The 14659-nt window shown below is 35.8% G+C and overlaps 2 protein-coding genes across 2 annotated transcripts; one reads left to right on the forward strand and one right to left on the reverse strand.

Moving 5' to 3' along the window:
- Positions 1-325: 325 nt before the first annotated feature.
- On the reverse strand, positions 326-8328 carry LOC136820927 (putative gastrointestinal growth factor xP4). The gene is made up of 6 exons (XM_067077163.1): positions 8173-8328; positions 6908-7021; positions 5652-5789; positions 2008-2121; positions 1087-1230; positions 326-548 (listed from the first exon to the last, which is right to left on the reverse strand). Exons 1-6 carry the CDS (start codon positions 8231-8233, stop codon positions 403-405), a joined length of 717 nt encoding a protein of 238 aa, XP_066933264.1. The 5' UTR covers positions 8234-8328; the 3' UTR covers positions 326-402.
- Positions 8329-12760: 4432 nt separating this feature from the next.
- Positions 12761-14659, forward strand: LOC136820874 (uncharacterized). Its single transcript, XM_067077113.1, has one exon. The coding sequence runs from the start codon at positions 12761-12763 to the stop codon at positions 14657-14659; it is 1899 nt and encodes a 632-aa protein (XP_066933214.1).

Here is a 14659-nt window from a genome sequence, read left to right on the forward strand (position 1 = left end):
AAAATAAACAGATGAAGGTTTATAGAACAATAATATCTAATTAAAAAATTCCTTCTGTGAGGCTGTCTATAGGAAAATACACTTTTTCTAACCCAAATTTTGGAAAAATATACATCACGTGATCGATTCTGTCCAATAGAAGGATAGAAGGTTGCAAATGAAGCAATTTTTTATTTAATTGCACTTTTTACGATGCAAAATGTCCAAGGCAAGTTGGTTATTATTTTTACATCGTTGCCCAGATTTATTTGCTAAGTTTTGCCATATTTATGTAGATAATGAGAATTAAAGCAATCAGGGATTGGACGACCTTTAAACAAAAAAATTTTTCAATATTTTTAACAATATATTGCTTCAAATAAAACAAATTGTTACATTCAAAGATAAATATTTCTTTTCGTTTTATTCAGAATGATGACACCATGGGTGTTTTTTAGAAGCTCCAACCAGAGGTGACCAGCAACATCCTTTGTCCATGCATTCATCTTTAGAGATACCAAGGTGACCACAATCTTTTCGCTTGTGACCTTCAATGAATTTGCATTGTTCTGTGGAATGGAAAAGTTGATAATAGAAAGATAAAACACGTTAAAAATGTTTTCGATCTTGAAAAGAAAATGTATTCTTTGGGGCTCAAGAAGTACTAAAAGCCCTAGATGGTAAGAGATTACATGAACTCTCATAGCACTCTCTAACGTTACGCTTCAATATTTGATGATATAGAAAGTCACCGTCAATAAGAAACTCTTACAAACGACGCACTACTATTCGATTCACTTCCTTATCCGATGCAAATCCAACTCCCCTTGAAAATCGAATTAGAGAGGGAATGCGGGTGTAGATGATGCTATCGTCCGTTAGAGGCTCTGTAAACGTGGGAAAATATGTATGCACAGGGCAGGGCGTGATTGAGGGTAGTTTACGGGGAATAAAGTGGCGGTTGAGTTTGGAACAAACACTGTAAATACCTCCGCCAGGACTGCTTACTCCGCCCCAGGCTAACCACCATTTTTAAATTCATCGCGCCTCCTAAACTATTCCCTTCGTTAGTGATCTTGGGTGTGGTATATTTCATAAAACACTAACCTTCGGGATAGAAACACCATGGAGTATTTTTCCTGTTGATATCAACTGGTACTCTGAAACAACATCCACGACTTTCGCATTTTGTTAATGTTATTCCTTTATGTCCACATTCTCGTCGTGTATCACGTGCGATGTCACATGTCGCTGAAACGGTACAAAGTCTAGTATTTAAACACTGATCTCTTATTACTTTACTGGATCGAGATTCCCATATTCTTGATATCCATGACGTAATCTTTTATACGAAAACACCCGAAAAACACCGGGCGTTTGCCACCAGTTTTGAATTTAAACAATAAAGCTGGGGGCCAACCCCCGGTGTTTTTCGTGTGTATTCGTATAAAAGATTATGTCATGAATATCAGAATTAAATAAGGTTTAAGGAGCTGACAAGCCTGCCATTTTGTACTCTATTCTTGTTGTCATCAGTGGGATTATCCAATGTTTTGGAACTTGAACGTTCGCAAATCTAGTATAAACCGAAACCATCATGGCATACTAGTCGACCTTAAAGCTGGACGTAGTTTCATGGGAAATATGTAAACATTTAAACCTATCTAGTGTGCAGATGATATCCGTGGTTTCGAGCCTAAATATTCAGGACATACACCAAGCGGAAATATCAATTGACATTACGTCACTTTTGTGACGTTTTCAGTCGAAAAGAAAGCTATAGTTATAGGCCATTCCACGATCAAAAAGACACCCACATACTTTTAGGGTCCTTTTATTTACCAATACCTTAGAAACCATACTCTCTAACTCGGAACTTCCTTAACCTTTGTGTTCCCCGTGCGTGTTCGAGTTATGGAGATTCCTTTTTATTACCATCCCAGCTGGCACAAAACGCTGTTCCAACGTTCATCTAACGTTAAATAAACGTTGAAACAACGTTGTGTGCCAGCTGGGATGCTCACTCACCATTGCATCTACCACACCTTCTTGGACATTGTTCTTGTGTTGGTTTATAAAAGCCGCAAGCACCATGTGTTGTCATTTGTGGACACCATTTGTTCGTATCACGACATACCGTACCTAATATAAGATGAAATGGGTAATGAATTAATTTATCAAAAAATTTGTATTTCATGAAAAACTGTTTCTCAGAAAATCAGGGTGTAGCCCATTTGCCCTCTCCCGGTAGGTAGCTAGGGGGCTACCAAGAGGCTGGTATTGACCGATATTTCAAGAAGAAAATATCGGTATTACGATATTTCTTACCCTCGGAAGCCCCCACTAACAACGGTACTACATGGAAGGATCATATTCGAGAGAGTTGGTTAGTGAATCTGCTCCATTATTAAAAGGATATGGTAATAATCACGTAGTGTCGTTTAGTGCGGAGTGCGGAGTGCGGAGTAATCTAGAGCTCTATTTTAAAGCTTTAAGCTAGTGGGTATTTTGCAATGAATTTTGTTCCTGATATAATTTTTTCTTCAATCCAATTTTCATTGACATTAAAACCTTTATCGAATTCATTAAACCTCAAATTCATCAAGCAAGTTTTGAAAAGTTATCGGATAGGGTGGTGAAGGAGGATTAACTGAAACACCCTAGGTTGCTGGAAAGTCTTTGGTAAACTAATGGTGTTTGGGATTCTTGGGATGAGGAACATTATGGTTGAGGTAGGAGTGGTGAATTTTAACTTATATTACAGAGGACTCTCACTTGTTCAAACTTCTATTATTCGAATCTTCTATAATTGAAATTGATTAAGTCCTCATCAAGGGGAAACCCTTGTAAAATATTTTCTACAATTCGAATCACTCTGTTATTCAAAAGAAATTGATTTCTCGTTCGAGTTCGAATTAGCGAGAGTTAATTGTAATTTTTAATTTAATAAGATGCCCTAAAATTGTCAATCCCCGTGAGTTTCCCAGGCAAATGGAAAAATACGGTTATGTACCACTCTAAAAGTACCTAGTAACACCCCTGTGTCACAGACCCACTGGGACCTCAGCCCCACTGGAAAATTTGGTCAAAATTTCGTCCCCGGTGGGAAAATATTTTGAAATTTTAGCCCCACTGGGAAAATGACTTTGATTTCATCCCTATTCGAAATTCAATGTTTAAAAATTGTACTCCAAAACTATCCCTACTGGCATTTTTAACCTTGGAACAATAGAATTTCTATCCCCATCAGGAATTCAATAGGAATGTTTATCCCCCACTGAGGAAAAAGGTTCCAGTGGGGCTGTGAGACAGGGGTGTCTAGTACTCCCGGGAATGAATCAGGGTTCAAAAAACTTACCGTAAGTCAATGAAATTGTGAAGCATAAAATGATAACTGAAAAAATTGTTAACTTTGCCATGACCTTATTATTTTTATAGATGGCAGATGACTTGTGATGTCCAAAGCTTGAGATGTTTTGTAACTTTGTTGCTTTGCACATCTCTTTGACACAAGTGAGTTTTGAAAGGTTGATCAAATAAGTTTGTACAGTTGTGTTTTCCTTCGACTTTTCATTATTTTTCATATCATTGAATGTTTTCTTCATTTCGAAACAAATAATGATAAATTTTTAGAAAACTATTGATTATCAACATAACTTTAGAATAATTTAAACAAAACAATTCCATTGGCTGTTTTACGGGCCTAGCTTCCCAAAAAGAGATTTGTACACTGACCTTTATATATTCCTGGACCAAGTTACTCAATGCTGGCCAAGCAGAGTTTTTTTTGAAATTGGTACCCGCGGAGAGAGCGCTAGATCTAGTTTCGTTTCTACCACCTTTCAAAATAACTTCGATCAAAGATGGCGGATATAGCTTGGTCCAGGGATATATAAAGGTCAGTGATTGGTACCCTATTTTTGCTGATTCGACTCTTACCTTACCTTACCAGGTCGAGTTTACTTGACACATTCTCTCCGTTGTTGTCGATTTCCCATGGCATTTAAAAGGTTTTCCTTTGAGCAATCTACATCCTCTCCCTTTGACCCTTAAATTTACTTAATATTCAGCCATTCTAGGCTCAGTATTGTTCTTAGATTATCCTATATTTCTTGGCATTTTTGTGCCTTATTGTTCTTATAAAATTTTTCTTTTCCGTCTGCACAGGTTAGATTTTAGGACAAGATTAACTGTGACGCTCACGACATATGAATGATTCAAAAGGTAAAAAGAAATACAGCACCTGAGTATAGCTGGCATCGTTCGTTATCTGAATCAAAATCATCAGTAATGTTAAGCTTGAAACAGATGAGGTTTCGTTAAAGTGACAAAAGGCAATATTGTACCAGAAAGGATAATAAGAATTTAAAAGTATTGGTTAATTTCTACAGGATCAATATATTTCAAATGATAATATATTTCAAATGCTTGACTCCTTTTGTTCGTTTATCTTGATGTCACTTCTAGTTTGGTCCATCTCCTGAACCGGTATTGTCACCTAGAATAATCGAAAATTAAGTTAATTATTTCAGAGCTTTTTCATTCATTCATTCATTCATTCATTCATTCATTCATTCATTCATTCATTCATTCATTCATTCATTTCTTTATACGTTTATTTCTAACTTTATTCATCGACTTACTCATTCAATCGGGACGGACATTACGAATTTTGCCTATTACAAAAACCTACGGGCTGTAATATTAGCGGACGGGCTCAAATGCAAAAAATACGGAAAAACTAACCAATCATCCGCGCCTTATTTCCGTAGAGTTCGTTCATTCATTCATTCATTCATTTGTTCATTCATTTGTTCATTCATTTGTTCATTCGTTCATTCATTCATTCATTTCTTTATAAGTTTATTTCTTCCTTTATTCATCGACTTACTCATTCAATCACTCACTCGATCAATCATGCATTCATTAGTTAATCCATTCCTTCGTTCATTCATTCATTCATTCATTCATTCATTCCCTTTATCACTTATTTATCCACTCACATGTTCCTTTTTCACTTTTTTCACTTTCAGGGGTCCTAGTCTCTAAAACATTACAAAACCATTTAATAATAATTCACTCACTTTCTGAATGATAACACCAAGGCCAGTTGAAGATTTTGCTTTTTCTCAATGGCGACCAACAACAACCTTTGTCCATGCATTGTTTCTTTGTCATTCCACGATACCCACAATCCCGTCTAAAGCGTGGTTCAACCGGCTTGCATTGGTCTAGAGACACAGCAAATTTCATATGATATGATATTGATATGCGTAAGTCAAGATGACCTCATATTTTCTAACGGAAACAAAAGAGGAAAGCTGGATATTGACCACCGTGTTTCCAGTTTTAGTAACAGACGGTGTTTAAAACCCGGCTTTTTTCGGGTGTTTCCGTTAGAAAAATGACTTACGCATATCAAATAAATACCAACCTCGTCCCCGTGAAGTATCCCAGACCTTTTTAACGTTACTGGAATCTAATTATCTGACACCCATCCAGTAAGGGACGAAAACCTTTTGAAATACTGAGGCCAATACGAAGTTAGATTTTGCAATATTTTGAAAGATCAGAGTCCGTCCTTTTCCAAATTACATTCGTATTTGACTTGCTAACTTTAGTGCAATCCATCATCAATAAGTCAAAGAAGAAAGCCCTTTTAGTATCGTTACTTTTAGGATAGAAACACCATGGTTTCTTTTTGTCAGCAATGGCGCCCCAACAGCAACCTCTACTTTCACAATGTTTGGGCTCGATACCAGGGAAACCACATTCTCTCCGTTGCTCATTTGATACTGCATCACATTCAGCTACAATAAAAGAAATAGATAAAAGTTTTTAAGAATATCCAAAAGTTTTGAAGCCTTCTCGTGTTCTTAACTTTTTGAGTTATAAGCCTAAAAATGTTCCTTACTTTCACTATTCTGTGAGTATTGTTATTCAATTTCTTGAGAATTTAGATTCGATAAAGCCTTAAAATGTTCTTAACTTGTGCTTGATATTTTAGCCAATTAAGAAGTTTATTTTCTTTTATAGTTTGTTCTTATGAAGTTAGTATCGCAACGGGTACGATAATGGACCCCTAGAAGGGGTGGAACATCGGTTGAATATTGAGCAGAAACAATAATTAGTGCATACTTAAAAGCAAATGGACTTTTGTACAAATTTTATGACTTTATAAGCTTTGCTTAGGTTCCGGGGGGGGGGTACCTAGGTAAAAGGAGGGTACGGGTATGAGCTGCCCTTAAGGATCTCTTCCAAATCCCACTAAGGGTTGTAAAAATCACATAATCTAATTCCAGTCCTCTTAAGCGTTGAAAATTAACTCAAATTCTATATCGTGGCCCTCAAAAGCCTAAATTTCTATAAAATAGTCCCAATAAGGGTCATTCAAAAATATTCGGTTTCTTTCTCCATTTAAGTCCCTCTAAGGGTCTGTTTTGTACCCTACAAGGGCCCGACCGCCAAAAAAAGGGCGGCGCATGCATGCCATCCTGCAAACCTAGGTTTGGGTAGGTGTAAGAATAAGTGAAAAATTGAGGTTAGGAAAATAAATTCCCCAAGGTATTCACACGTTGAGAAAATTTCCTTTAAAATTGGGCCATATTTTTAAATCTGTAGCCCGTCTTATAATTTGTATCCTTGTTTGGTTCTACAATCAAGCTCATTAATTTTTGCACTTTTTAAAAATTCAACTTATTTGTGAAGCAATCCCCCTCCCCTAGTCTACAAAGCTGAAGTTTCGCTGATTTTCCACTGAAATCAACTCTGACAGCTTTGTAGACAAGGGGGAGGGTTTTGCACATACTTCAGGCAGGACTAATTCAAAAAGTGCAAGAATATTATGAGCTTTAATTGTAACTCAATTGAGCTACGAAGAGTTATATTTCAATAAAAATCTACTCGTATCTTCATTTTCCATACATACCTTCACAAAGTCTACATCTCCTTTGGCATTGTTCTCGTGTCAATCGATGAAAATTACATGCTCCATATCTCGTCATTTGGGAGCAAAATTTATTCGTATCACGGCAAACAGTACCTAGATAGGGTAGAAAATATGAGTTATTTACCTTTGCAATCCCCGCATAGCCTTGGACATTGAATCTTTGAGAGGTAATCAAATTTACAAGCGCCATGAGTCATCATTTGACGGCACCATTTGTTTGTGTCACGACATACCGTACCCAGGGAAGAATAACGCCTCACTACTGAGCTTTATATGAACCCTGGAGGCAGTTTATCCATCCCCGCCTCCACCCAAAAACTTTTTTCGGAGTTGATTTGAACGTGGTACATTAATGGTAGCACTACTCAAAAGTGGTGCACATGCATCGAGACGGGCGCTATATCACTGCAACCTTTGTATACCCTGGAGAAAGTTTCTCTTTCCTGCCCACCCAAAATCTTTCCGCTTCTGAGTGGTACCCTTATGGTAGCACTACTCAATAACAGTGTAAATGCATCAAGAGCGCTATGTAATTGCTCCCCGTACGGAACACTCAAGGTAAATGACCTATACCATACGTGCGGCTCTTCAGGAAATATTTCCCAAACTTCCCAAAGTGCACTGTAAGGGTCGAAATGAGCAAAGATGAGAAAGATTGCACTCTATGCGTGTAAAATTTCGAAAATCTGACCATATTTTGCCTGAAAATGGTCAAACATTTTCAAAAAAATGCACCGAAAGGGTCGATTTTTCGTTCACATTTGCTCAAATTTTGCAAAGTTTTCTCTGCATTGTAAGGATCCGATTTCAAAGGCCTAATTTTGGGCCGCACGTATGTTCGTTTTTGAATCGAGTGCTCCCCATCCAAGGAATTGATCTAGAGATATTTTCCCAATACTTTTCACCCAGTTCATCCCAATTTTAATAAACCCACCACGCTACTGTAAATTAAATTCAGAATGCTGATTCTTAAACCACTATGACTTTTGTGCACCCTGTCTGAAGTTGAACGGGTGAAAATAAATTTTGGTATCCCTTTAAGTGCCACGATCATTTTTTCTAAGTTTTTTAAAGAAAATCACTAAGTAGTTCAAACTTTAAAGGCTTGTATCTCCGGATCTAGAAGGAGTTAGAAGCTCGTTCAAAGTTCGTTGGATAGCTTAGGCGCCTTCCTGAATACCCGTTGATAATGATACATTAATGCCTTGGTAACCCTCGAAATGGAAAATAAAGCTGAAATATACCTTGAGAATTTGAAATAGCACATGTTACAACAACTGCTAAGAATAAGCCTAACAAAGCCATTTTGCAACTGCTCTTCCGAAAAGTCTCAAAGATGTAAATCTAATCTTTCTTAGGTAATATGTAACCCCTTATTTTTAGTGAGAGTTTTTGTAACATGAATTTATACCAGTAAAAGTGTCGCTTTGTCACTCATTTCTTCAAAGATTTTGCGACGTAAATATTGTATAAATTTGATTGTTCAGCCGTGTATTTACCTCTATAAAATTTGCACATGTAAGAAAAACATTTATAATCGACACCTTAAGTTTTTATTAAAATTTTGGATGAGATTTGTTTTACACTCAGTCTTCGATATTTTAATTGGACACCTCTTAATTTATTTTCGATTTTTTAATTCATTGTTAGGAATTGGGGATGAACAATAGTAAAATAGTACGAATGATAATCCAAAACATTTCACCATCATGATTTTAACCTTAAAAACTAGGACGAGGAAAGTTTGATGTTAAAAATGGATATGAACACCCCTGTCTCACAGCCCCACTGGAACTTTTTTCCTCAGTAGGGATAAACATTCCTATTGAATTCCCGATGGAAATTGAAATTCTATTGTTCCAAGGTTAAAAAATCCAGTGGGGATGGTTTTGGTGAACAATTTTTAAACATTGAATTTCGAATGGGAATGAAATTAAAGTCATTTACCTAGTGGGGCTGAAATTCCAGAGTATTTTTCTCACCGGTGACGAAATTTTTGCCAAATTTTCCAGTGGGCTGGGGTCCTAGTGGGTCTGTGAGACAGGGGTGTATATGACTATATTTCGTGTACGTTTGTTTAACCATAGAGGTATAAAGAAAAACGAGTTGAATGTGTCGGTAATTGGTCGTTAAAGTCTTTTGATTTTTGACTTTTATAAAATGTATCAAAAGAAATTCTAAGCTCGCCCGATGAAATAAGACTTTTTAGAAGAAATCAAGTTTGCTCTGAACATTCTAATTATCAGTATTGAAGATCCTACAGGATTCTAGCCTTTTAATATACGAAAATTAAATAAAACGCGTCCACGAAACAAGTTTATATTCCATTTCGTTATCCGTTCAATTTTGTTTTGAAAATATTTTCTCAAGCCAGAAAATGAAAAGTTCTTTATAAGCACACACAAATTCAGATTCAATTTGTAGACATAAAGTCGCTGGAGAATTTTGGAGGAAAGTATCGAGCAATAGAGTATACCTTATAGAAAACATTGATCGAAAAATCTTATTATGTGACGAGGGATTGCCAAGTTTACAGGCCTTTTTTTAGTCCAAATATTTTCTTACACTGATGTCAGAAACAATGAATCTCGTCTCAACTAATTTTTAAAGCTTCAATGAGCCAATAAGATTTCACCAATGGATAAAAGAGCTCATTAAAAATGCACGATATATGAGATTATGAGCATGCAAACATCGTAACTTTTTTAATCGTAGGGCGAGCTTGGTTACAATAGCATATATCTCCTGTTTCTTTAAACTTCCATGGTTTAACACATCTTTCAGGAGAAATAAAATTCAATAATAATAGTGCTTGAAGTACCTTATTGGTATTATATTTCGCGTGTTACACGTGAAATTTTTTCCAAGAAACGTTTTTCGCGTGTACCAAATTTCGCGATTGCCAGTTTCTGGAAATCTTCGCATGTATTAAATTTCTCGGGTAAATTAATGCGTGTCCAAATTTGCGTTAATTCTTCGGACCCATCATCACCCCTCCTAGCATAATAAATTATACCTTTAAAGAAGCGCATTACGATGTAGAACATGAAAATCGGTGTTACTTAAATTTAGGTTTTGCCAATTTTGCGAAAAACCGCAAAAACCAAAAAATGCTGACGTCAGCAAAACTTGTTTTTTAAATAACTCCAGTTTGGCTAATGGTATAAACATGAGATTTGGACCAAAGTTGCATATCAGTAATAAAAACATTTTTGCATAATCATTTTTTTCAAATTTTACTGACGTCAGCAGAAATGAGCAAAATACGAAAATTTGCAATAAAGTGCAGACATCAGCAAAATAAAAAAATCTTTTTAATAATGCTGGAAAGTGAGTATCACAGGAAAAGATTGGCCGCTCTAACTTGGGACGATTGGTTGAAACATGAGACTGTTGATATCTGGCCTGTATTTTCAACAAATTTGTTTTGATAACTCCACCAATTTTATCAATCATACTTTCTGTCATAATATGTCACGATAACTTTCACTGATAGCGCTTTTTAACTTTTTTTTTCATTCAAAATGACCGGACGTCGATTGGAAAATTACAGAACGCCCGTCGCCTAACCGCCTATCGCCCGATGGGATTAACAAATAACGAGTGTGTAACTTGTCGCGCGAGTGACGTCAAACGCTCCATCGTTAACGGTATCAAAAAACAAGGATAGTTGGTCTTGTAGGGGCAAGTCATTTTTGTTTGGTTATTATTTGTCTTTCTACGGATCAAATTTCAAACATCCTTTATCGTATAGAACTATAAGTTGATAAATATTGCACTTTCTGAGTGTATGTAGAGCAGATAAAATGTGTACTGTATTATATTTTTACGTGTTTTTGATTTTCACATTTTGTTTCGAAGGTTAGTTTATCTTATTTCTGAAAATCATACGTTAACAGTCTCGACTTGAATTGTTGGGTATGTCTAGGGTTTCAGAAGGTTTTCACATCTTGTCACATCCCTGTATCACAGACCCAGTGGGGGCTCCACCCACTGCCGAAATTTTGTCCCCGGTTGGATAAAATACTCTACAATTTCAGCCCCACAGGAAAATTGAATCTAGTTTCATCCCAATTCATAGTTCAAATGAGAAAAACATCAAAAAACCATACAAATTTGAAAACAATAGATTTTCTATCCTCGTTGAGGTTTCGATAGAAATATGGGGAAAGGTTTCACCGGGGCTGTGAGACAGGAGTGCATTCTCTGTATATTTATTGCCACTTTAGAAGAGGTGGAGGAAGGGAACGATGGAAAGGCCAAAGCAAAAGTTGCCATTCAAACCAAATTCTGCTTTAAGTCACCTTGAAAAAGTCTCTATATTTAAACTATCATTACCACTTTGAAAAAGGAGCCGCAGCAGCTCCTAAAAATAATATTGTCAAAAAATATTGTACTGTTAATGCTCAAATTTCTTACTTCTTAGTATCTCATGGAATCGAGCCCAGGACTATTCACGTGTCACGTGACATGATGAGTAAAGACACGATCAATTGTGGTTCAATTCATCAACCATGCTTTTATTTAAATCACGCTATTAACATTTCACTGGATGGAGATATCATTTTACTGGATTCACAATATCAATACGTTCGCAATGAAACTATTGTAATACCTCATTCTTTGGAAATCTCAAGCTATTGTGGTAATACTAGTTTCAACTGTAGTGGAGAAAGGGCTAATGTATTGTTCGAGAGCGATCAAAAGATGTTATCTCTTACGTTATTTTCACTATCAGGGAATGTATCTCTACAACATCTCTCAATTGGATTTCGTCGTTTACTTAACATTTCTCATCCAGGATCATGGTCCAGGGTTAATATTTCAGTTTTACATTTAAACCCTTCTTTGAAGAAAGTGAAATTTGTGAAATGTAATTTTGAATGGCCAAAATCACCAAGATTGGTATTTGTTCAAACTGTTCTGATCGATGGCTATGGGTTTTGCAATGTAACATTTACGGCTTGTAGATTCAAAACACCGTTACACCATAAAAAAATAAATGAGAGAGATTCCCAAATAAAACCATCGAAAGGATCACACGAGGAGCTAATACCAGAAAGACAAACTGTAATGAAGGTGTTGATGCAAGATTGTCATTTCCATAACTTTTGGATGGGAATAATAAACCAAGAAAATAGTACAGGGATAATATCCTTAAAACGTAATCAATTCAAGGCCACAACGTTGTTCTTAACTTCATTTGATCAAATTTTAATAATTGACAATAAGTTGCTGGAATTCACTGACCTTCAGATCAACACTAAAAGTACCAAATATTTCAGTAAATTTATATCCTGCACCATGATCGATAACATAGTCCATAACTCGACAGTTGAGTATTTCATTGATCGACCAGGAGTTATTTTCACCATATTAAGTACCAATTTCACGCGCTCAAGTTTATACCTATCAAGCAGTAAATATGGCTTGGTGAAAGTCTCAATTTTGAAATGCACGTTTGATCAATCTTATGATGGACAAGGCCAAGTTCATATGGATGTAAATGATATTTCATCATATCCCAAAAAGGAACTTTTAATTAAAGATTCGTTATTTAAAAATGCAAATAGTGGCTCAATTATTTCGACAGGGTACCAGGTTGAAATAATAAATTCAGCATTTCTTGACAATTATTTACCTTATGATCTATCTCCTAGTACTACGTCTGCTGGAATTACGATCAAATCTAAAGATATTACAATTAATGATTGCACTTTTTTCAACAATTCTTCTCCTTTTCCAAGTATACCAACTTCAGTGTATTTATCATTTTATGTTGAACCAGCTCCATTTTTAAACTTCACCAACATACAAATGTTTAATGGTAAAATGGGGATAGAGAAGTCTAGCGTACCATTTTTTGTTGAAGAAAATTTCAAGCCAACAACACATTTTATTGATTCAAATTTCTCATGCTATGAGCCAAATTACTACATAGTGGGTGACTTAAGTTTGACTTTTGATTCTTCTGATGCAAATAATCGTATTCGAATAAAATTGAACTGTGTCCGATGTGACGGAACATCTTACAATACTGTAAATAAATCATACGTCAATTACGATAGCAATGGAAAATTGCATGTTCATAATTCGACATGTTATCAATGCCCCTTTCAAGCTTCTTGTATTAACGGTATCAAAAGTAGAGGAAACTATTGGGGTTACTCAAACTCATCTGGATATGTGACATTTAAGATATGTCCACCCTTTTATTGTTGTGATCGTTTAAAAAGATGTCATTCGTATAATACGTGTGCGAACAGGCGTCAAGGGCGGTTGTGTGGAGGGTGTAGACCTGGAGACTTTATAAGCATATTTAGTCATAACAAATGTGTTGATAGTTCAAAATGCTTGGCAAGTTGGTTCTGGATTGTTTTTGCAATCGTTATCGTATTATCTTTCGGATTGCTACTATACCACAAAGATGTACTTCTCACTATTAAAAACAAACTACATAAACTATATGCGAGATTGACCAGGATTGACCGTGGAGAATCTGTTCGAAATAGATTCCCGGATACTCCTTATAACTTGATCAGCGACAATGAAGAAAATGAGACAAACTCACACAATGAACTTAACTTTGATCAACAATCATATATTTCAGGTCTCATCAAAATCACTTTTTTCTTTTACCAAACAGCTTCAATTATACGAATCACTTCTTCAGCTAAAATGGAATATCACCTGCCATATCTTATTGAAACTCTTTCATCATTTTTCGACATTAAAATCGCAATCAAATCTTCCAATCTGATCGATTTGTGCCCTATCCAAACACAGAGTATTGCTGCTATTGAACTTTTCAGATTAAGTATCGTTCTTTCGTGTATTATTCTAATACCAGTATCACTTGTCGCGGTCAGCCTTGTCAGATACCACCAGGAAAACCAATATAAAACCTCACCTTTCGTCAACCGGTTGAAAGTAAGCTATGTTCAGATTCTAATTCTTGGCTATGCTAGCATTGCAACATTTTGTTTACAATCTGTGGATTGTATTGAAATTGATGGTGGACTGTGGATTTTTAATCAAGCTGAAGTGGCGTGTTACCAACAATGGCAGATCATGGTTTTTGTGGTGATTTGTCTTTGGATTGTTCCCTTTCCCTTTGTATTATATTTTGGTTGCTGTTGGCTTCGATCAAAAGCAATCACACCAAATGAAATGTTGGTGACCCTTACATTTCCACCAGTAGTATTGCTTTACAAAACAAGAAACTGGTACCTTGGTCAATCTCAGAATGTATGGCCAGAGCAAATGACCATAGAGCAGAGTGACATTTCAAACTTCATGAATCAACCTTTTCGATTGAATATAAACGAAGTTGAAACGTCTGAACAAATAATATGCAAGTCAGTTAAAATTGTTTGGGAGCCGGTGTTTGTCGCACGTCGATTGATCCTTATCATTAGTACCACGTTCATCCGGTCACCGATCATGAAATTATACCCAACTGGATTTCTGTTGATTATGTTCAGTATCCATGATTACACAGTCAAACCGTTTGTCGAAAAGTCGCTCAATTTCATACAATTAATGTCAATGTTGTTATTAATAACTCTAGCGTTTGACATTATAGATAATTCAGAGTATTATTTGACCGGTAAAATTCTTTTGTTTATTGAATTAATAATCTTACTTTCACCTATTATTTTGGTTATTGTAGCTTTATTTTATAGATTGTTTAATTATATATACAAGTTATTTTTGAGAAAATTAGATTAG

The sequence above is a fragment of the Clytia hemisphaerica genome, unplaced genomic scaffold (genome assembly GCF_902728285.1).
Source record: "Clytia hemisphaerica strain Z4C2 unplaced genomic scaffold, Clytia hemisphaerica genome assembly, whole genome shotgun sequence".
Classification (NCBI taxonomy): Eukaryota; Metazoa; Cnidaria; class Hydrozoa; order Leptothecata; family Clytiidae; genus Clytia; species Clytia hemisphaerica.

Coding starts and splice junctions, on each gene's coding strand:
- LOC136820927 (XM_067077163.1), bottom strand. CDS start 8,233: ATGGCTTTGTTAGGCTTATTCTTAGCAGTTGTTGTAACATGTGCTATT. Junction 5,790..6,907: donor GAGATGTAGACTTTGTGAAG/GTATGTATGGAA, acceptor CTTTTATTGTAG/CTGAATGTGATGCAGTATCA. Junction 1,231..2,007: donor AAGGTGTGGTAGATGCAATG/GTGAGTGAGCAT, acceptor GTACCGTTTCAG/CGACATGTGACATCGCACGT.
- LOC136820874 (XM_067077113.1), top strand. CDS start 12,761: ATGGGGATAGAGAAGTCTAGCGTACCATTTTTTGTTGAAGAAAATTTC.